Below are 22,536 nucleotides of genomic sequence, written 5' to 3'. Positions count from 1 at the left end.
CTGGGCTGCTTCTATGCATTCTGGGCTGCGTGCTATGCATTCTGGGCTGCGTGCTATGCATTCTGGGCTGCGTGCTATGCATTCTGGGCTGCGTGCCATGCATTCTGGGCTGCTTGCTATGCATTCTGGGCTGCGTGCCATGCATTCTGGGCTGCGTGCTATGCATTCTGGGCTGCGTGCCATGCATTCTGGGCTGCGTGCTATGCATTCTGGGCTGCTTCTATGCATTCTGGGCTGCGTGCTATGCATTCTGGGCTGCGTGCTATGCATTCTGGGCTGCGTGCTATGCATTCTGGGCCGCATTCTATGCATTCTGGGCATGACTATACGGCAACATAGGATGTACATGGGCAGTGCCCAGTAACCTTTCACCTGAACTCCCCTGATGACTGTGTTTCTTCACTATATGGAGGTGACCCCTCTGTGGCATTCCTGTGGGACCTGATGAGCTGGAAGGAGCCTCCCCAGAAGCCTCGATGTTTCTCTAAGTCGCCCTTAAAGTTCTTCACAAGAGTGGGTAAGATGGTTCCCTGTATGGGATTAATCACGCCAGGATACCCAGATTCTGAATATTGTGTTTAGTACAATGTTTTTGACACCCTTTGTTTCTCCATCTTTGCCTCTTGTTAGGAGCACCAGGGGGGAGTGCGTCTTCACATTACACATTTACACCGTGGCAATATTACTGGGTGGTTTTTCAGTTGAATACTGGGGATACCATTGTTACTGTTTTGCCAAAGGTGATAATCTGGGCTATGTTTTATGCCCCCGTGTAGCATGATTGAGGTATTGCGCGTTCACTGTTTTTACTCACCTTTTGTGAGCCTGAGGCTCACTTTTACCATTGTTTATTGAAAGTTCTATTTTAGGTCTATTATTCTGCAGATTGTGTTTATCGGCTCCTCTTGGATTCAGCTATTCACTACCTGTGTAGAAAGTAAAAATCACTTTATAATACTCTCCTAAGGGACGGTGCGGTGCGGACTGGTCGGATGGGTGACTTTTTTAATTTATTTTACTAGCCCCCCTAGGGAACTATAAGGATCAGAAGTCTAATCACTAGTTCTTTTCTGTTGATCTAGGCTGCACAGCTCTGCACAGATCTAAGTGAAAAGCAGGCGCGGGTGGATCACAGATCCACCTGCAACCGTTAGCCCCACATTTCTGTTGTTCAAATCAGAAGATGTGTGCGGGGGATCACCACCGATTCACCGCAGCAGCTGGCGGTAATTACCCCGACATTGCCAAGGACAAACTGGGGTTGTAAAGGGGTTAACCAAAAGCACAACGTTATTAAAGAAAATGTATCTAATAGAGTAGGCCTTATATGTAATGTGCAGCTTCTACAGACTGTAGATTAAAATGTCAGATCGGCTTTAGAATAGAATTTTGTAGTTTTAAAAGATTCGAATTTAAAATAAATATTACCAAGTTTGCATTAAGAATATTTTATAGTTTTTCTGTTTATAATTATTGTTTATAAAACAATGTGATCGGCAGTGCTGAATGGGTGTGGATATGGGCGTGACTAGTTGTGAAATGGCTGTGGTTAGAGGCGTGGCCTAAAAAAATGTGCCTGCGTGCCGGGCCGTTCCCCCGCGCGGAGGCTCCTGTGGCTGCGGGCCGGGCCGTTCCCCCGCGCGGAGGCTCCTGTGGCTGCGGGCCGGGCCGTTCCCCCGCGCGGAGGCTCCTGTGGCTGCGGGCCGGGCCGTTCCCCCGCGCGGAGGCTCCTGTGGCTGCGGGCCGGGCCGTTCCCCCGCGCGGAGGCTCCTGTGGCTGCGGGCCGGGCCGTTCCCCCGCGCGGAGGCTCCTGTGGCTGCGGGCCGGGCCGTTCCCCCGCGCGGAGGCTCCTGTGGCTGCGGGCCGGGCCGTTCCCCCGCGCGGAGGCTCCTGTGGTTCTCACTATTCTTCCGTCGAGGCTCTTGCAATATTTGTGGTTCTCGTCGTTCTCCTCTGATTTCCAGCTTCTCTTTTATCACAGACCCCGGCAGCACGAGATCCCTGCAGCGGATCCAGTTTTCCTCCTTCTGAATGATCCCCGAGGATGGATGAGAATGAGATCAGCAGAAGATTATTAACCCTCTCCCTGGAGATCATCTCCCTGCTGAGCGGAGAGGTAACTCCTCACATTCCTGTCATTGTGTTATGTGACATCAGAGAGAGGAAATCCAGAATAGCAAGGAAAGGATTCTCTACTGTAAGAGCAGTGACACTGGAGCCCTCTGCCAGGAGGAGTTGTCATAGTGATCTCGCTATAAGAGTTGTAGAGGGGCCTGAATGTCTGTCCTGAGTCTAATAATATTCCGATTACAGGAGAAGGTTATTGATCCCGGGATTTATACCGATTGTCAGATCTGGAAATCTCCTGCCTAAGTGTCTCTCTCCATCCACAGGATTACACAATAGTGAGGAAGATACCGGAGGACTGTGTGACTCCCATCATCCATCTCCAGGAGTCAGGAGGGCGGAGCCTGAGCCTCGACCCAATCACAGCCCCTCCCCCGATACATGAGAGGAGCAAGAAGAAGATCCTAGAGCTCAGCAACAAGATGATTGAGCTGCTGACCGGAGAGGTGACTGCTGGGACATTATACAGGAAGCACTGGAGGATTCTGGGTGATGAGGGGAGAGGTGACTGCTGGGATATTATAGAGGAAGCACTGGAGGATTCTGGGTGATGAGGGGAGAGGTGACTGCTGGGACATTATACAGGAGGCACTGGAGGATTCTGGGTGATGAGGGGAGAGGTGACTGTTGGGACATTATACAGGAAGCACTGGAGGATTCTGGGTGATGACAGGAGAGGTGACTGCTGGGACATTATACAGGAGGCACTGGAGGATTCTGGGTGATGAGGAGAGAGGTGACTGCTGGGACATTATACAGGAGGCACTGGAGGATTCTGGGTGATGAGGGGAGAGGTGACTGCTGGGGCATTATACAGGAGGCACTGGAGGATTCAGGGTGATGAGGGGAGAGGTGACTGCTGGGACATTATACAGGAGGCACTGGAGGATTCTGGGAGATGAGGGGAGAGGTGACTGCTGGGACATTATACAGGAGGCACTGGAGGATTCTGGGTGATGAGGGGAGAGGTGACTGCTGGGACATTATACAGGAGGCACTGGAGGATTCTGGGTGATGACCGGAGAGGTGACTGCTGGGACATTATACAGGAAGCACTGGAGGATTCTGGGTAATGAGGGGAGAGGTGACTGTTGGGACATTATACAGGAAGCACTGGAGGATTCTGGGTGATGAGGGGAGAGGTGACTGCTGGGATATTATAGAGGAAGCACTGGAGGATTCTGGGTGATGAGGGGAGAGGTGACTGCTGGGATATTATACAGGAGGCACTGGAGGATTCTGGGTGATGAGGGGAGAGGTGACTGCTGGGACATTATACAGGAGGCACTAGAGGATTCTGGGTGATGAGGAGAGAGGTGACTGCTGGGACATTATACAGGGAGCACTGGAGGATTCTGGGTGATGAGGGGAGAGGTGACTGCTGGGACATTATACAGGGAGCACTGGAGGATTCTGGGTGATGAGGGGAGAGGTGACTGCTGGAACATTATACAGGAAGCACTGGAGGATTCTGGGTGATGAGGGGAGAGGTGACTGCTGGGACATTTTACAGGAAGCACTGGAGGATTCTGGGTGATGAGGGGAGAGGTGACTGCTGGGACATTATACAGGAAGCACTGAAGGATTCTGGGTGATGAGCGGAGAGGTGACTGCTGGGACATTATACAGGAAGCATTGGAGGATTCTGGGTGATGAGGGGAGAGGTGACTGCTGGGACATTATACAGGAGGCAGTGGAGGATTCTGGGTGATGAGGGGAGAGGTGACTGCTGGGACATTATACAGGAAGCACTGAAGGATTCTGGGTGATGAGCGGAGAGGTGACTGCTGGGACATTATACAGGAAGCACTGGAGGATTCTGGGTGATGAGCGGAGAGGTGACTGCTGGGAAATTATACAGGAAGCACTGGAGGATTCTGGGTGATGACAGGAGAGGTGACTGCTGGGACATTATACAGGGAGCACTGGAGGATTCTGGGTGATGAGGGGAGAGGTGACTGCTGGGACATTATACAGGGAGCACTGGAGGATTCTGGGTGATGAGGGGAGAGGTGACTGCTGGGACATTATACAGGAAGCACTGGAGGATTCTGGGTGATGAGGGGAGAGGTGACTGCTGGGACATTATACAGGGAGCACTGGAGGATTCTGGGAGATGAGGGGAGAGATGACTGCTGGGACATTATACAGGAAGCACTGGAGGATTCTGGGTGATGAGGGGAGAGGTGGCTGCTGGGACATTATACAGGAAGCACTGGAGGATTCTGGGTGATGAGGGGAGAGGTGACTGCTGGGACATTATACAGGAAGCACTGGAGGATTCTGGGTGATGACAGGAGAGGTGACTGCTGGGACATTATACAGGAAGCACTGGAGGATTCTGGGTGATGTCGGTGTCGTTGTTGTCAGGTTCCTATAAGGTGTCAGGACGTCGCTGTCTTTCTCTCCATGGAGGAGTGGGAGTATCTGGAAGGACACAAGGAGCGGTACGAGGCGGTGGTGGTGGAGGAGCAGCGGTCGGTGACATCACATGGTATGCATTAACATATATGTATATACTTTGTATGGAATCTTCTGGCATATTCCTGGGGGCCGCGTCTAGAGTAATTTTTATTGTTACGGCTGCATTGTCTGAGGGTCTTCACTGTCGGCCGCTCTGTCATTTCCATTATATCCATGGTATAAGGTTGTGGATTATCTATGACATAGTGATCTATCCTCTGCCTTTGCTGTTGACGCAGCCCATGCGGAGATAACCACAAGTCTTTGATATATGAAATTAGCAGCAGTGAGATACAGACAGATACACGGCCAGACACTTATATAGTGGCTTTGTGTCTCCACAGATGGATCCAGGAGGAGAAATCCCCCAGAGAGATGTCCCCGTCCTCTGTGTCCCCAGGACTGTCCAGAGGAGAAGCACAATGTCCCGGAGACTCATCAGGTAGATGGCGCTGACGTCTCCACAACATCTGACCATAAAGTGATTGGACCGGAGCTCATTGACATGTTTCTTCTCAGGGTGAAGATCTGATGGGTATTCAGGTTGCCGTTATACATGGAGCACAGGAGGCGCTCGCTATATGGGCCGATCCGCAGGGTGAGGAGGGGAGACGGTCCTGTCTGTTCTGTGATCGCCTACTACCGTGTTTCCTCTGAAAATGAGGCAGGGGCTTATATTACTTTTGGCTCTAAAAGTTGCTCTAGGCCTTATTTTGTGGGGATGTTCTATATTTTGTATTTGTCTCAGAGTTTGGGTCGCCTTTTAATGTAAAATGAATGTTCACCCCCTTCTTCCGCATTCCTCTCTGTGATTCACTCAGATGCCGTATTACTGGCAAGGATGGTATCACGATCCTCGGAGCGGCCGGTGGCTCCTCACCTGAGCGAGTCCTCTACATAGAAATACACACTGACACGCTCGGGGGAGAAGAGCCGCCGGCTAGTGTGAGCATAGCGCTGCCATCCTCCGCCAGTAATATGGCAGCCTGGCTGAATCACTGACACAGCGCAGAGGGGTGAGCGGCGGAAGGGGTGAATATTCATTGCATTCACTAGCCGGCATGTGACTATTAACTTCCGGGACTTACACAAACACAATGGGGCAACGTACAGCAGTAAAAGTTACATATCCTGCAATGGCCGTCCAAGGCTTATACAGGATACTATTAGTATGATGAACCGCAACTAGGGCTTATTTTTGGGGTAGGTCTTATCTTTGGGGAAAACACGGTAGTACCCCACCATCTATCTATTCCATCACTGTGTGTTTCCTACAGATGGACTCATGGAAACAAATTCCCCAACGAGATGTCCCCGTCCTCTGTATCCCCAGGACTGTCCAGAGGAGAAGCACAATGTCCCGGAGACTCATCAGGTAGATGGCGGCGAGCCCTGGACCAGATCTGTACAGTTGTGCTCAAAAGATCCCATCCTCCAGTTCTTACTACCGTGTATTGCCTTCTCGAACATCAATGACAGCTTGAAGTCTTTTGTGGTAGTTGTGGATGAGACTCTTTATTTTCTCAGATGGTAAGCTGCCCATTCTTCTTGGTCAGATGGTGAAGCTGCCCATTCTTCTTGGTCAGATGGTGAAGCTGCCCATTCTTCTTGGCGCCTGTAGTTCTTGTAAATTCCTGGGCTTTCTTGCGTGAGCTCCGCTTTGCTTGTGTTTCTCCAGAGTGAATGATATTGAGGTCAGGAGACTGAGATGGCCACTCCAGAACCTTCACTTTGATCTACTGTAGCCAATGACAGGTTGACTTGGCCTTGTGTTTTGGATCGTTGTCATGTTGGAACATCCAAGTACGTCCCATGCGCAGCTTCCGCGCTAATGAGTGCAAATTTGCCTCCAGTATTTGCTGATAACGTGCTGCATTCATCTTTCCTTCAACTTTGACCAAGTTCCCTGTGCCTTTGTAGCTCACACATCATCAGCGATCCACTTTCGTGCTGTTTAGTAGGAATGGTGTTCCTTTCATCATAGGCCTTGTTGATACAGTTCTGGCCAAAAGTATTGGCACCCCTGCAATTCTGTCAGATAATACTCAGTTTCTTCTTGAAAATGATTGCAATCACAAATTCTTTGGTATTATCTTCATTTATTTTGCTTGCAATGAAAAAACATAAAAGAGAATGAAACAAAAATCAAATCATTGATCATTTCACACAAAACTCCAAAAATGGGTCAGACAAAAGTATTGGCACCCTTAGGGCGGCTTTGCACGTTGCGATATCGCACGTGCGATGTTGATGGGGTCAAATCGAAAGTGACGCACATCTGACGTCGCAGTCGATATCGCAACGTGTAAATCCTTTTGGATACGATTAACGAGCGCAAAAGTGTCGTTATCGTATCATCGGTGCAGGGTCCGACATTTTCATAATGCTGGTGCAGCGACAGGTACAATGTTGTTCCTCGTTCCTGCGGCAGCACACATCGCTGTGTATGAGGCCGCAGGAGCGAGGAACATCTCCTACCTGCCTCCCGGCTGCAATGAGAAGAACGGAGGTGGGCGGGATAATTACATCCTGCTCATCTCCGCCCCTCTGCTTCTATTTGCCGCCTGCCGTGTGACGTCGCTGTGACACCGCATGACCGGCCCCCTTAGGAAGGAGGCGGGTCACCGGCCAGATCGACGTTGCAGGACAGGTGAGTGCATGTGAAGCTGCCGTAGCGATAATAATCGCTACGGCAGCTATCACTAGATATTGCACGGGGGCGGGGACTATCGCTGCAGCAACGGTAACACATTGTTACCGATGTCGCAACGTGCAGAGCCCGCCTTAGCCTTATACTTGGTTGCACAACCTTTAGCCAAAATAACTGCGAACAACCGCTTCCGGTAACTTTCCAGTGCTTTCTCTCAAACCATTTTCTAGTGCTTTTTGAAGTGTGTTTTGGGTCATTATCCTGCTTTAGAGACCCATGACCTCTGAGGGAGACCCAGCTTTCTCACACTGGGCCCTACATTATGCTGCAAAATTTGTTGGTAGTCTTCAGACTTCATAATGCCATGCACACGGTCAAGCAGTCCAGTGCCAGAGGCACCAAAACAACTCCAAAACATCAGGGAACCTCCGCCGTGTTTGACTGTAGGGACCGTGTTCTTTTCTTTGAATGCCTCTTTTTTTCCCTGTAAATTCTATGTTGATGGCTTTTCCCAAAAAGCTTTACTTTTGTCTCCTCTGACCAGAGAACATTCTTCCAAAACGTTTTAGGCTTTTTCAGGTAAGTTTTGGCAAACTCCAGCCTGGCTTTTTTTATGTCTCGGGGTAAGAAGTTGGGTCTTCCTGGGTATCCTACCATACAGTCCCTTTTCATTCAGACGCCGACGGATAGTACGGGTTGATACTGTTGTACCCTCGGACTGCAGGGAAGCTTGGACTTGTTTGGATGTTAGTCGAGGCTCTTTATCCACCATCCGCACAATCTTGCGTTGAAATCTCTCGTCAATTTTTTCTTTTCCTTCCACATCTAGGGAGGTTAGCCACAGTGCCATGGGCTTTACACTTCTTGATGACACTGCGCACCGTAGACACAGGAACTTTCAGGTCTTTGGAGATGGATTTGTAGCCTTGAGATTGCTCATGCTTCCTCACAATTTGGAGTCTCAAGTCCTCAGACAGTTCTTTGGTCTTCTTTCTTTTCTCCATGCTCAATGTGGTGCACACAAGGACACAGGACAGAGGCTGAGTCAACTGTAATCCATGTCACCTGCTGCAAGTGTGATTTATTATTGCCAACACCTGTTAGGTGCCACAGGTAAGTTACAGGCGCTGTTATTACACAAATTACAGAAGCATCACATGATTTTTCAAACAGTGCCAATACTTTTGTCCACCCCCTTTTTTATGTTTGGTGTGGAATTATATCCAATTTGTTTTTTTGACTTTTTTTTCATTGAAGATAAATTAAATGAATTTGTGATTGCAATCATTTTCAGGAAGAAACTGAGTATTCTCTGACATAATTGCATGGGTGCCAATACTTTTGGCCAGCACTGTAACTCTCCAAATGTAACGTTTATGGTTGTGGCCAAAAATTTCAATTTTGGTCTCATCACTCCAAATTACCTTGTTCCAGACGTTTGGAGGCTTGTGTTTGTGCTGTTTGGAGGCTTGTGTCTGGGCTGTTTGGAGGCTTGTCTCTGGGCTGTTTGGAGGCTTGTCTCTGGGCTGTTTGGAGGCTTGTCTCTGGGCTGTTTGGAGGCTTGTCTCTGGGCTGTTTGGAGGCTTGTCTCTGGGCTGTTTGGAGGCTTGTCTCTGGGCTGTTTGGAGGCTTGTCTCTGGGCTGTTTGGAGGCTTGTCTCTGGGCCTTTTGGAGGCTTGTCTCTGGGCTGTTTGGAGGCTTGTCTCTGGGCTGTTTGGAGGCTTGTCTCTGGGCTGTTTGGAGGCTTGTCTCTGGGCTGTTTGGAGGCTTGTCTCTGGGCTGTTTGGAGGCTTGTCTCTGGGCTGTTTGGAGGCTTGTCTCTGGGCTGTTTGGAGGCTTGTCTCTGGGCTGTTTGGAGGCTTGTGTCTGGGCTGTTTGGAGGCTTGTGTCTGGGCTGTTTGGAGGCTTGTGTCTGGGCTGTTTGGAGGCTTGTGTCTGGGCTGTTTGGAGGCTTGTCTCTGGGCTGTTTGGAGGCTTGTCTCTGGGCTGTTTGGAGGCTTGTCTCTGGGCTGTTTGGAGGCTTGTCTCTGGGCTGTTTGGAGGCTTGTCTCTGGGCTGTTTGGAGGCTTGTCTCTGGGCTGTTTGGAGGCTTGTATTTGTGCTGTTTGGGGGCTTGTCTCTGTGCTGTTTGGAGGCCGCTCTTTGGGCTGTTTGGAGGCTTGTCTCTGGGCTGTTTGAAGGCTTGTCTTGGTGCTGTTTGAAGGCTTGTCTTGGTGCTGTTTGGAGGCTTGTCTCTGGGCTGTTTGGAGGCTTGTCTCTGGGCTGTTTGGAGGCTTGTCTCTGGGCTGTTTGGAGGCTTGTCTCTGGGCTGTTTGGAGGCTTGTCTCTGGGCTGTTTGGCGTATTGTAAGCGAGATACTTTGTGACATTTGCGCAGTAATGGCTTTCTTCTGGCGACTCGACCATGCAGCCCATTTACCGTATGTGAGGGAGTGTATCCGCCCCAGGAACAGGAAACCTTTCTCAAAAATAAAAGGGGCGGCACCTCTCCAAAACCCCAGTGTGGTTTCCTGTTCCTGAAAGAGGATACATGTTACCTGGACTTCTCCAGATGATCGGGTGTCAGGAGGTCTCTGGGATCCTGGTGTCACGAACCACGCTGGTCGCATGCGCGGCTCCTTCCTCATGCCCAGTGTCTCTCGAACCGGGGGTTCCCTGGGAAACCATTGGGCAGTGGAGCCACGGGTTGCCTTCAGGGCAGGAGTCGCGGGCCGGGGCTTGTTCCTCCATGTGGGCAGCTGGAGCAGTGACACCGTGGCCGCTTCCAGAGATCAGGAGGGCAGAGCCACAGGCACTGTCATGCGCTGGGGGAAGCACTCGGCCGTGTGTGCAGGCGCGAACCCAGCTACCACTTTCAGTGAGTTGAGGGCTCATAGGAGCGGATGTGACGGTGTACACCAGGGATGGCGTCACAGGCCATCTCCTAGATCGGAGGCGCGGAGCCTGTGAGATTCAAAACAGGTGGGAATCAAAGATCCTCGTGTTCCTGTGGCATTATTGGTGAAGTGGCCTCCAAGTTGGAACCTCCCTCATCGCCCAGCGTTGCTGCAGAAGACCCCAAACCTGCTCCTACCGCGGTAACTGCCCGGGCTCAGGACGGGTAAGTGTGATCTCCCACGACATGTACTGACCCTCCCCTCCCCCCTCTTTCTTTTTGTCCCTAATAAATTCAGGTCAAGAAAGTGGTAGCAAAGACGAAACATAGGGCATGTGTGTTTGTACAAGAAGTCCCGACCACGATCATACGAAAAGAAGCTCTGCCAACCATGTATTGAAAAGACAGTGGCGGAGGAATCTCCGGGCATGTTGCAGGAAATTAGGTCCTTAATCAAGGACAAGGTTAAAAATACAGCACAGAGGGAGCTGAGTCTTGTAGGAGCCCCCGCCGCATCCACCAGTAACGCTCAGTCTCCATCTGAAGATAGCTCTCAGGAAGACAGGGAGGAGCCGGGAGAATTGGTGTCCACATCTGAGTCATCATCATCTGATGAGGAGTACGATCAATCATGCTTTCTGGCAGAGGACATGGGAGAACTCCTAAAAATCATAAGAGCTACTATGGGGGTGGAATCCCCGAAAAAGCAGCGATCAGTCCAGGACTCCTTGTTTAGCAATCTAGAGGAGCGTAAGCATGGAGTCTTCTCAGTCCATAAAAATCTACTCAGCATAACAAGGAATGGAAAAAAACGATCAGGAAAGTCTGTCCCCCAAATTCTTAGAGGGACTTACCCCTTCCCTGAGGAGTTATGCCAGTCTTGGGAGAAAGCGCCCAAAATAGACGCTGCGAATGCCAAGATCTCGAAAACTATAGCTCTGCCATTCAAAGATTTAGGTTCCCTTAAAGTTCCTCTGGACAAGAAAGTAGATGCTTTCCTTAAAGGAACCTGGGAAGCTGCAGCGGGATCGTTCAAACCTAACATCGCTGCCACCTGTACCGCAAGGTCCCTCGTGAAATGGCTCCAGGAGTTGGAGGTCCAGATTAGGGACAGATGCTAGGGGATGATAATTAGAGGCCCTGCTCACTATTCAGAAGGCAGCAAATTTCCTTGCCGATGCTTTGGTGGATGGGGTCAGATTAGCCGTCTGCGCCTGTGCACTTTCTAATTCCAGTAGGTGGGCGTTATGGCTTAAACTTGGAATGCAGACTTCCAATCAAAAATGAAATTTTGCGGGGTGCCGTGCCACGGAGAGTATATATTTGAGTGGCCTTAGAGGAGATCCTTCAAAAGGAAGCGGAGAAAAGCAAACATTCCCCGCCCTCTTGGGGTTCAGGGTCAGAGGTTCCTCTCGGACTCGAGGAGGGAGAGGGAGTAGGAAGAGGCAAAAGGATAACAGGGGGTGCCCTTGGGCACAATATAAGGCCCAGACAAAAGATGTTCTATTCAACAAGCCCTCCTATAAAGGAACCTATAAGAGGCAATGACGCCAAGTCCCAGGTGGGAGGAAGGTTAAGTCACTTTTTTTCCCCCGTGGAAGGCTCTTTTATCCTCGGCTTGGGTTCTACATACTGTCTCCCTGGGTCTCAGGCTGACCTTTTCCTCCCTCCCTCTACAGTGGGTATTAAGTTCCCAGGTAGCCCCAAAAAACCAGGGGGCACTAGAACAGGAAGTCCTCTCCTTATTGGAAAAATAGGTTTTAATCAGTGTGCCAGAGTCAGATTGGGGAGCGAGGTATTACAGCAACCTATTCCTGATAAAAAAAACAAAAAAAAAAACCCTGATGGGTCCTTTTGGACCATCGTCATTTTTAGATCTCTGAACCGCTATTTGGTAGTGGAGAGGTTCAAGTTGGAGACCCTGAAGTCAGCAGTGGGACTACTATTCCCCCTCTGCTACATGGCGGTGATAGACCTGACAGATGCGTACTACCACGTCCTGATCCACAAAGAACACCAAAAATATCTAAGGCTGGCAGTAAACATAATAGGGAAACTAACTCACCTGCAGTACCAGTGCCTCGCGTTCGGCATTTCAGCAGCCCCGAGGGTTTTCACCAAGATTGTGGCGGATGTAGCATTCTGTTTGAGGAAAGAGGATATTCTATTAGTCCCTTACCTGGACAAATTTTTAATCGTGGGAAAGTCAGAAAGGGAGTGTTTGGTGGCCGTCAACCAAGTCTCCTCAGTCCTATCCGATCTCGGATGGCTAATAAACAAAGCAAAATCAAAATGGCACCCCGCCTAAATTCATATTTTTGGGCATCACTCTGGACTCTGTGTTCAATATTGTTTCCTCCCGACGGAAAGAATAATAAAACTAAAACAAAAGGTCCTATCAGCACAGGAACGACCGAACATGTCACTGAGGCTAGCAATGTCTTTGTTAGGTTCCTTAACATCCACGATTCCTGCAGTCCAATTGGCTCAGTTCCACACCAGAAGCCTTCAGGGGCAGATCTTGGCTGTTCAAGCAGTGGATCTGGACCTGGAACACAAGTTCCTTCTGTCAGACCAGGTCCTCATATCGCTGGATTGGTGGCGGGACGAGCGGAACCTGAGGAACGGAGTTCCCTGGAACGACAAACATCCGGTAGTTATCACCACGGACGCAAGCCCAATGGGTTGGGGAGCCCATCTGAAAGATCAATACCTACAGGGGGAGTGGGACCTAGCCTTCAGGGACGGCTCCTCGAGCTTGAAGGAGCTGACAGCAGTGAAGAAAGTGATACAGGTAGTTCTGGAAGACATTTTAGGAGAAAATGTACTTATCTTGTCAGACAACAGCACGGTCATGGCCTACCTGAATCATCAAAGCGGCACCAGGTCGAGATCTCTGATGATGGAGACAGAAGATTTTCAGGAGACCAGAAGAGAACCTGCGACCACTCAAGGCACGTCATCTCAAGGGTTCAGATAACATCGTACCCAACTACCTGGGCCGTCACAGATTAAGCCAAACAGAATGGACTTTGAACCAGGACGTTTTTCATCAGATCTGTGTAGACTCTGGGGTGCACCAGAAATAGATTTGTTTGCAAATCAAGGGAATAGACAGACAGTTTATTTTACCTAGGTCTGAGGGGTGGACCGGAGGGAATAGACTCACTTCTGCAGACATGGGACTTCCAATTGCCATACGCCTTTCCATCCTTTCCACTAGTGTCAAGGAAAATTCAGAGGGAGAAGGCCAGAGTCATCATGATTGCCTCCTTCTGGCCCAGATGGGCCTGGTTTACATTGCTGAGAATACTGTCTATATCAGACCTTGGATTCTGCCAGACACACACGATCTTCTCTCTCAGGGGCCGACCCTTCATCCTCAAGTGGAAAGGTTACACCGAACAGTCTGGAACTTGAAAGGGGCCTTCTGACGGCCAGGGGGTTCTCACCAAACTTAGTGTCCACGCTTCTCAGGAAACAAGTAACCTCTGCCAAATATGCTGCATTGTGGGAGAAATTCCTTGAATTCTCGGGACGTAGACTATTGGGGCAGCTGCAACAGGTCCCTCTGTCGGAAATGTTGGAATTTATGCAAAAAGGTCTTGAAAGGGGTCTGTCTACCAGTACACTAAAAGTACAAGTATCAGCTTTATGTGCGCTCTTTGACAGGAAAATTGCCGACCATCCTTGGTTGCTCAGGTTCATCAGGGCCTCATTTACATCTAGGCCACTGGCGGGTCCTAAGATAGCCCTCTGGGATCTTAATTTGGTACTGAATACCCTCACAAGACCCCAATTTGTACTCATCTCTTCGGCCTCCATCAAATCCCTCACCCCTAAGGTAGCTTTATTGGTGGCATTAACCTCAGCCAGGCGTATTTGTGAATTGCGATCCATTTCCATTTCCCCTCCATTTATCACTATTCTGGATGACAGGATAGTATTTAAGCCAGACCCAGCCTTCAATTCCGAATTTCATAGGGGGCAGGAGATTGTTTTGCCTTCCTTCTGTGAAAATCCTAGCTCACAGGGGGAGCAGGTCTTCCATTCCTTACACGTCAGGAGAAGTGTCCTCAGGTATTTGGAAATCTTCCACCATGTTTATTCTCTTTGGAGGTCCGAATAAAGGGAGAGCGGCCACCAGGTCCACTATTGCTAGATGGGTACGGGAGGCCATTATTTTGGCATACTCAGTCAGGACAGCCCCCTCCTCAGGTGATTAGGGCCCATTCTACTAGGGCTTTATCTACTTCCTGGGCAGAAAGGGCAAATGCCTCAGTGGAGCAGATCTGTAAGGCCGCAGTGTGGTCATTACCCTCCACCTTTTTCAAGCACTACTGTTTGGATTTGGGGCTTTCGGATCTGTCCTTTGGTAGAGAGGTGCTATCGGTGTTGGTCCCACCCTGGCATGCTTCTATTTTATTCTCTCACGTACGGTGCCATCATGGGATAGGAAAAGATAATTACTTACCGATAATTGGATTTTCCAGAGCCATGACCGCAGCGTGCTAGTTTCCTCTCTGCTTTCATAAGTATGGTATTAATAAAAAAAACAACAAACAACACCTATCTCTATTATAGACCTCATGGTGTATGAGCTATGTACAGCACAAGGGGGCTTCTCCCGTTTGGTGATGGATATGTCTGTTAATAAGGCGGTTACCTCTACAGTTCTATAAACACACTGGAGTTTTGGAGAGGTGCAGCCCCTTTTCTTTGCCTGGGGCGGATACACTCTCACGTACGGTGCTATCATGGCTCTGGAAAATCCAATTACCGGTAAGTAATTATCATCTTTCTTCAAGTGCCTCCTTATTGTGCATCTTGAAGCAGCCGCACCGCGAGTTTTCAGTGACTCCTGGATTTCAGCTGATGTTATTTGTGGGTTTTTCTTTGCATCCCAAACAATTTTCTTGGCAGTTGTGGCTGACATTTTTGTTGCTCTACCTGATCGTGGTTTGGTTTTTACAGAGCCCCTGATTTCCATTTGTTAATAACAGTTTGAACATTGCTGACTAGCATTATCAATTCCTTGGATATCTTTTTGTATCCCTTTCCTGTTTTATACAGTACAACTATCTTTTCCCATAGATCCCTTGACAATTCTTTTGCTTTCCCCATGACTCACAATCCAGAAACGTCAGTGGCTGGAGGAAAGATGCCAGAGTCTGTCTGGATCCCAGAAACTCACTCAGCTTTTATGCACACACTGATTACAAGCAGACAGGTCACAGGTGAGGATGTCACCTTTATTAGCCATTCAATCCCATTCTTGTCACCTTCCGTGCATGTTATCAGACCAATATCACCAGGGTGTGAGAACTTTTCATCAGGGTCATTTGGATGTTTTTGGTTGTCATTAGAGAAAACACAGTAGATGACAAGAAATGGCTTCACCCGACCACTAATCATGAGTGGGAAACAGATTGTGTGTTATCATTCATATTCTGTGAAAAAAGGCCAAGAAAGCAAAAAATCTGCCGGGGTGTGTAAACTTTTGAGCACAACTGTATATGGGGGACATTTCTGCTCCTGCGGTCGTAGGTGTCAGAGATATTGGGGGTCTCTTGTATTGTGCTGATTGTTACATCTGATATATCAGGGGGAAGATCCCACTAATATTAAAGTGGAGGAAGAAGAAGAAGCGATGACGAGGGAGGATCAGCCGAGTGTGAGTGACGGGAAGGAGGAGAATCCAGGAGATGTCCCCACAGGTGTGTAATGATGACGGGTAGGGAGTGACGATGGCCAGGCGGGGGGGATGGGGGGTGGTGGGGTGGGTGATGATTGGCGGATGACTATGGCCAGGCGGGTGATGATGGCCGGGCGGGGGATGATGATGGGTGGGTGAAGATGGCCGTCTGGGGGGTGATGATGGGCAGGTGATGATGGCCAGGCGGGGGATGAGGACGGGCGGTTGATATCTTGTGTGAGTCTCCGGTGCTCGCAGTAAAGCTTTTTCCGCTGTCCACATCACAGCAGAAGCGTCCGGTGATGGCGCAGCTGCTCCTGTGCAGAGTCCGGCTGAGCACCGGGGAATATCGCGGCCTCCGCACCTCTGCTTAATGATTTAGGAAGCAGATGTGTAATTTTCCTGATTCTCCTCTTTTATTATCGCTTCCATCCGTTACTTCCATCTTTTCCTGACCCTCGTGCATATAAGTGTCTGAGCTGGTGTTGGCGGCTGTGACGCGCCCTGTCCTGTGGACCTCAGTGATGTCGCCGCTCTCTGCCCCGGCACTGACATGTCACATGTAGACTCGTCCTACCTGTCCCCTCTGTTTCCCCCCACACTGAGGCCGGCGTTCTGCTCCTTCTGCCTCCACAGTCCTATGGTAAGTCAGAAGCTATGGAGGTCTCGATCAGACGTGCGGCTGCCGTCCCTGTGCCGCTATGGAGGACATGTGGGATGTAGGAAGAACCAGGACACAGGTCTCAGGTGGAGGCAGCGGAGGGCTCCGGGGAGGTGACAGCGCAGCACAGATGATTGGTCACTTTTCTGTGCCAGCAGTGTGCGTTTTAGGAGATGGGCAGTGATGAAGGCCTTGGCTTTGGCTCCGTTCTGTCACAGGATTGAACTCTGTCGGTGGCAACATGACACTGACTCAGTTGAATGCGGTGGTTGCAGGAGATCCGGGGCTCCGTGCATGAAGTTCGGCGCTGGAGCCCTGGACCTTTGACTCTAGCGATGCCCCTGCCTTTGATGGTCAACCATTGATGGGGTGAGAAACGTTCATCCGTCTCATCAGCTGTTGCATAATTACACATCCTCCCAATAATTAGGTTCCCCTGTGACCTCAAAACAAAATTTAGGCCTGCAAAGTGTATATATATAAAAAAAAAAAAAAGTTGAGAAAAACTCTTATGGTTGTTGGGCTTTTTTTTTCCTAACACTTTGCAGGTGTGATTTTTATTTTGAGGCCACAGGGGAAACCTAATTATCATGGGATGTGTCACTGCAGCTGAAGAGACCAATCACTGATCATCAGGGGCCGGCCGCTTGTGATCCCACAACCTCTGCAGCAGAAGCCGCTGCACAATGTGGAGCATTCGGCCATGTGCACACCTTGTTCAGTATTTGGGTGCAGTAATTTCTGCACCATTTCCGCATCTCTTGGCAGGAAACATGCAGCGGCAAAACATGTGTTTCTGATGTGTTTTTTGCACCAAATCTGCCAGGACATAACATATGCACGAGACGTCAGGATTTTCACTGACTTTGCTGCATCAGGATTTATTGAGTTTTCTGACAAATCTGCACTCAAAAAAGTGAGAAAAATGCAGCGTGTGCACAGGGCCTATGGTGTGGATCTGGTGCAAATAAATTCCAATTGAAAGGGTGACAACTACAGATCCGCACCAAATGCTCCATATTTTCCAGCGGATTCTGCTGCAGATTTTTTTATGCAGTAGAAATTTTTGCTGTGTGATCAAGGCTTTATTCACACATTGCATTTTTGTGGTTTTTTTTCTCTTTTTTTTTGTTTTTTTTTTTGTTAACACTAAAACTACTGAGGTAGTCATTTTGACTACTTTGCACTATGTATTTCTATATAGGGGTCACGAGTCCAGTAGTTCTAGTGTTAAAGGAAATCTGTCAGGTGATTTTCTAGTACAATATTAATGGTATAGTTACATAGGGCTCGGGGAGCAGCGCACATTCACTCTATTTCCATACACTTCACTAGTAACTACATCACACTGAGTTCTCTGGACTCAACAAGATAACAGGAGAAGGCAGAGCAATGATAGTTGCTGATCCTGAAAGGGCGGCTGAAGCCCTACACCAGGATACCATTAGTATTGTACTAGAAAATCACCTGGCAGATTCCCTATAAAAGTTGCTTTTTACAGTACTGTACCAGTAAAGGCTCTGAGACTTCAGAAATCCCATGCACACACTTCGTTTTGTTTTTTTTCTGACTGAACTGGAAAACTTTGTGTTTTTGAAGCATTTTTCACCCATAGAAACTGAGTAAGTCAAAAACAAACAAACAAAAAAAAACAGCAAAAAATGTCATTAGTGATGGGCGGACTCTCAAAACAATTTCCAAAACCCTGGTTGGGGACCGGAATTGATCCCAAATATCTGGCCGGATGCCAGTCCCCATATAAGTCCCCTTTTCTCCCTTTTTATTCCCTTTTCTCCCTTTTTTTCCTTTTCTCCCTTTCTCCCTTTTTTCCCTTTTCTCCCTTTTTTTTTCCTTTTCTCCCTTTTTTTCCTTTTTCTCTCTTTTTTTCCTTTTCTCCTTTTCTCTTTTTTTCCTTTTCTCTCTTTTTTTTCATTTTTTCCCTTTTTTCCTTTTCTCCTTTTTTATTCCCTTTTCTTCCTTTTTTCCTTTTCTCCCTTTTTTCCTTTTCTCCCTTTTTTCCTTTTCTCCCTTTTTTCCTTTTCTCCCTTTTTTCCTTTTCTCCCTTTTTTCCTTTTCTCCCTTTTTTCCTTTTCTCCCTTTTTTCCTTTTCTCCCTTTTTTCCTTTTCTCCTTTTTTTCCTTTTCTCTCTTTTTTTTCCTTTTCTCTTTTTTCCCTTCTCTCTTTTTTCCGTTTTCTCTCTTTTTTCCTTCTCTCCCTTTTATTTTTCTGCCCTTCTCCCTTTTTTTCCGCCCTTTTCCCTTCCCCCTTCTCCCTTTTTCCCCCTTTTCCCCTCTTTTCCCTTCCCCTTCTACCTTTTTCCCCCTTTTCCATTTTTCCCCTTCTCTCTTTTTCCCTGTTTTCCCTTTCCCCTTTCCACCCTCTTTTCCCTCCCCCTTCTCCTTTTTTTACCTCCCTTCCCCACCACACTCTCCCCCCAGACATGGAATGCTCCCATTCATCCATGTCTCCATGTGGCATTGAACCCGCTTCTAATTTCTAATGATGACTTTCAATTTCGGTTTCACAGTTGTCGCTTCTTTTCCAGGTAATGGGGCCATCTTCCAGAATTACAACCAGACCTTATGCAGACCTCCTAAATTTTGCATGCGCAAAGCCCTACTAGAAGCTGCCCATGTCTGTTTGCACAAGAACAGAGCCTACGTTTTCTCTAGTCACCCTCCATGACAGCACACAGGAGGTTAACTCTCCACCCTATTAGGGACAGGAAACGCAAAGAGGTTAAATAACCCCTCCGCACCTCCCATCTCCAGTGTTTCCTGTCCCTATGGGACATGAGAGGTTACTGCTGTGCTCTCATGGCCGGTGATGAGAGCGCTGCGTTCGGTTACTTACCGGGCAGCTGAGGTCGGGGCCAAGTTGCTTCCTCCTCCTGCGCTGCTCCCGTCTCCTTGGGACTCGGGACCGGTCTGCCCCTACTGCTCCTCCGCGAGGTAAAGCGGGGCAGACTGACTTCCATGGACCTCCGGCAGCTCCATGGCATCTCCTCCTCTCCCACACGGGGTGGCGATGGCGCGCGGAAGTGGCATCAGCGCCCTGTGATGACGTCACTTCCAGGTTCATGCGTTCCACTGTGGACTGCACGCGCCGTCGCTGCCTGTGCATGATGGCACTCGCTCCGGTGGAAGCTTGCGCCCCCCCCCCCAACCAATAGAGGAAGAGGAGTCACCCATGGCTAGATATAACCCGGATTGCATAACGGACCTAGGTAAGAGCACTCTCCAGGCTAGGATGGAAGGAGATCGCTCTACTAGCTCTGCATCTGTGGAGCACAGCTCAGCCCCCGGTTCTTTGAGTACCAGTGACTAGGGGGTTAGGTCGGGGTGGTGGGCTATTATATGACTTCACTTCTGGGTGCCTGTATTTATGGCCTCTTCTCTCCCCCTTAGGGAGACTAGACTCCTGCCCCCAAAAAGGAGAAGCCATCTATCAAAAGGTGCATGATATGCAATAAAAAGCTTCCTGCTGACCATTCCTAGAAGCTATGTCAGCCCGGTACCGATCAGGTAGTAAGAGAGGAACAACCCTCTCTTATGGATGAACTTAAAAATATGGTCCGTCAGGAGATTCAGTCCTCCCTTGCGTCCCTTTCACGACCCCCCACTGCCGCACTTTCTTTCTGCATCTTCTGCGCCTTCTGCATCTAAGAAAAGAAAATCAGCCCGGTGGAGGACTCAGTCTGATTCCTTGGAGGGGCCCTCCTCGGCCCTGGAAGAGATGTTTGACGACGATGATGGCTTATCTTCGGATAAAGTTGAAGCAAGGTATTTTTTCTCAATGGAGGGTATGGATGAACTTTTAGGTGCGGTTAGGGAGACTATGGGGGTAGAAGAGGAAAAATCTACAAGACGAAATGTTCAGGGGCCTTAGGACCCGTAAGAAGTTGGGATTTCCCGTCCACGAATTAGTCCGACAGATGGTTTTACAGGAGTGGAGAAACCCTGAGAAACGCCTTACCATTTCCCGTGAATTGAGAAATAGATTCCCGCTGGAAGAAGATTGCACCTGTTGCTGGGATATACCTAAGGTAGATGTTCAGGTCGACAGAGTGGCAAGGAAGACAACCCTCCTATTTGAAGATTCGTCTCAACTCAAAGATCTCATTGCCCGTAAGATGGACAGCCTCCTTGGGAAATCCTGGGAGGCATCCGCGGTTCTTCATAAGACAGGGGTCGCCTCCACCTGTGTGGCCCGCTCCTTGTTCACATGGCTGGGACAGCTGGAGGAACATCTCACCCAAGACACCCCCAAGGAGGATATCCTGGCTTCCATGCCACTCCTCCAGAAGGCAACAGGGTTTCTGGCTGATGCTTCTGCGGAGTCTGTCCGTGTAACAGCACTATGTGGAGTCCTTGCTAATGCGGTGAGAAGAGCTCTCTGGCTTAAGCTTTGGAGCAGTGATGTGGCCTCCAAAGTGAAACTCTGTTCTCTACCGTTTCGAGGGGCGCATGTTTTCGGTCCAGCCCTAGAAGAGATTCTGGAGTTGGCTACGGATAAGAAGACTGTTGCCAGAAGACAGACCACATAAGAAAAGTTTTTGTCCTCCCCCAAATCCATCTATCTATTACAGATGGAAGGGTAAAACAGGCCGTTGGAGTTACCAGAAAGGGGGCAGAGGAAGGATCATCTTTCAATCCCAAAGGTCTGAAGATGGAAGGCAACAGCAAGACAAGCAATGACGCCATCGATATTGGAGGTCGGCTGTCAGCATTCCTAAGTCAGTGGCAGGAGGTATCATTAAACCCTTGGGTCTTAAGCACCATCAAAGAGGGTCTCAAGGTGGAGTTCTCCACTTATCCTCCTCACTGTACTCTGGTCACTTCCTCTCCCTCCCGGGGGAGTCCTGTCACTCTCATGGGCTGTATTCAAAACCTTCAAAAAATAGGGGTAGTATCGGTAGTACCAGAGTCGGAGGCGGGGTTTGGCCATTACTCTCGTCTCTTCCTGATAAAAAAAACCAACGGCACCCCTCGGTTAATAATCAACCTCAAACCCTTAAATCGCCACGTTATCTACCGGCGTTTCAAAATGGAGTTGGTCAGGTCCAGCACCCCCCTTGTCGGTCCGTGATTTTTTTATGGCCACTATAGATCTAAAAGATGCGTACTACCATATCCCGCTCTTTCACACCCACTAAATGTTTTTTCGCTGCGCAGTTTTCCACAAGGGGCGTCTCCGGCATTATCAGTTCAACTCCCGTTCGGTCTCTCATGTGCACCTCGAGTTTTCACCAAAATAATGGGGGAGGTGGTAGCATTCCTGCGGGGTCAAAACGTTTGTATAATCCCCTACCATGATGACTTCCTGGTAATGGCCCCTTCTGCCCAATTGTTCCTTCAACACGTGCAGCTCACACTAAAGGGGGCTTTACACGGTACGATATCGCTAGCGATAGCACCCGCCCCGTCGTATGTGCGACATTTGGTGATCGCTGCCGTAGTGAACATTATCGCTACGGCAGCGTCACACGCACATATCTGTGCAGCGATGCCGCTGTGACTGCCGAACAATCCCTCCTTCAAAGGAGAGGTGCGTTCGGCGTCACAGCGACGTCACTAGGCGGCCGTCCAATAGAAGCGGAGGGGCGGAGATGAGCGGGACGTAACATTCCGCCCACCTCCTTCCTTCCGTATTGCTGGTGGACGCAGGTAAGGAGATGTTTATCGTTCCCGCGGTGTCACACATAGCGATGTGTGGTGCCGCAGGAACAACGAACAACATCGTACCTGTGGCAGCAACGATATTAAGGAAAGGAGGAATGTGTCAATGATCACCGTTTTTAATGATTTTGCGATCGTTGATCGTCGCTCCTTGGTGTCTCACGCTGCGATGTCGCTACCGGCGCCGGATGTGCGTCACTAGCGACGTGACCCCGACGATATATCGGTAGTGATGTCGCAGCGTGTAAAGCACCCTTAAGAGTCTTCCACAACCTGGCATGGGTGGTGAACCATCAGAAGTCGGACCTTCTTCCCTCCACATAAAAGGTCTTCCTCGGAGTCATGTTGGACTCTGTAAAACAACAATCCTACCTTCTGAGAGACAAGC

General features: G+C 49.3%; 1 protein-coding gene across 1 annotated transcript in view; it reads left to right on the top strand.

The window, feature by feature from the left end:
* LOC142263819 (uncharacterized) overlaps positions 1 to 22,536 on the top strand; it is a 126,982-nt gene that overhangs the window by 87,270 nt on the left and 17,176 nt on the right. Inside the window, 7 exon segments of the mRNA XM_075332242.1 lie at positions 2,038 to 2,116; positions 2,394 to 2,573; positions 4,498 to 4,621; positions 4,935 to 5,032; positions 5,110 to 5,188; positions 5,868 to 5,965; positions 15,720 to 15,831. Coding sequence (XP_075188357.1) covers positions 2,038 to 2,116; positions 2,394 to 2,573; positions 4,498 to 4,621; positions 4,935 to 5,032; positions 5,110 to 5,188; positions 5,868 to 5,965; positions 15,720 to 15,831 — 770 coding nt within the window.

This window comes from Anomaloglossus baeobatrachus, chromosome 1, assembly GCF_048569485.1.
Source record: "Anomaloglossus baeobatrachus isolate aAnoBae1 chromosome 1, aAnoBae1.hap1, whole genome shotgun sequence".
In the NCBI taxonomy this organism is placed as follows: Eukaryota; Metazoa; Chordata; class Amphibia; order Anura; family Aromobatidae; genus Anomaloglossus; species Anomaloglossus baeobatrachus.
This window is presented reverse-complemented; position numbering and strand designations above follow the sequence as displayed.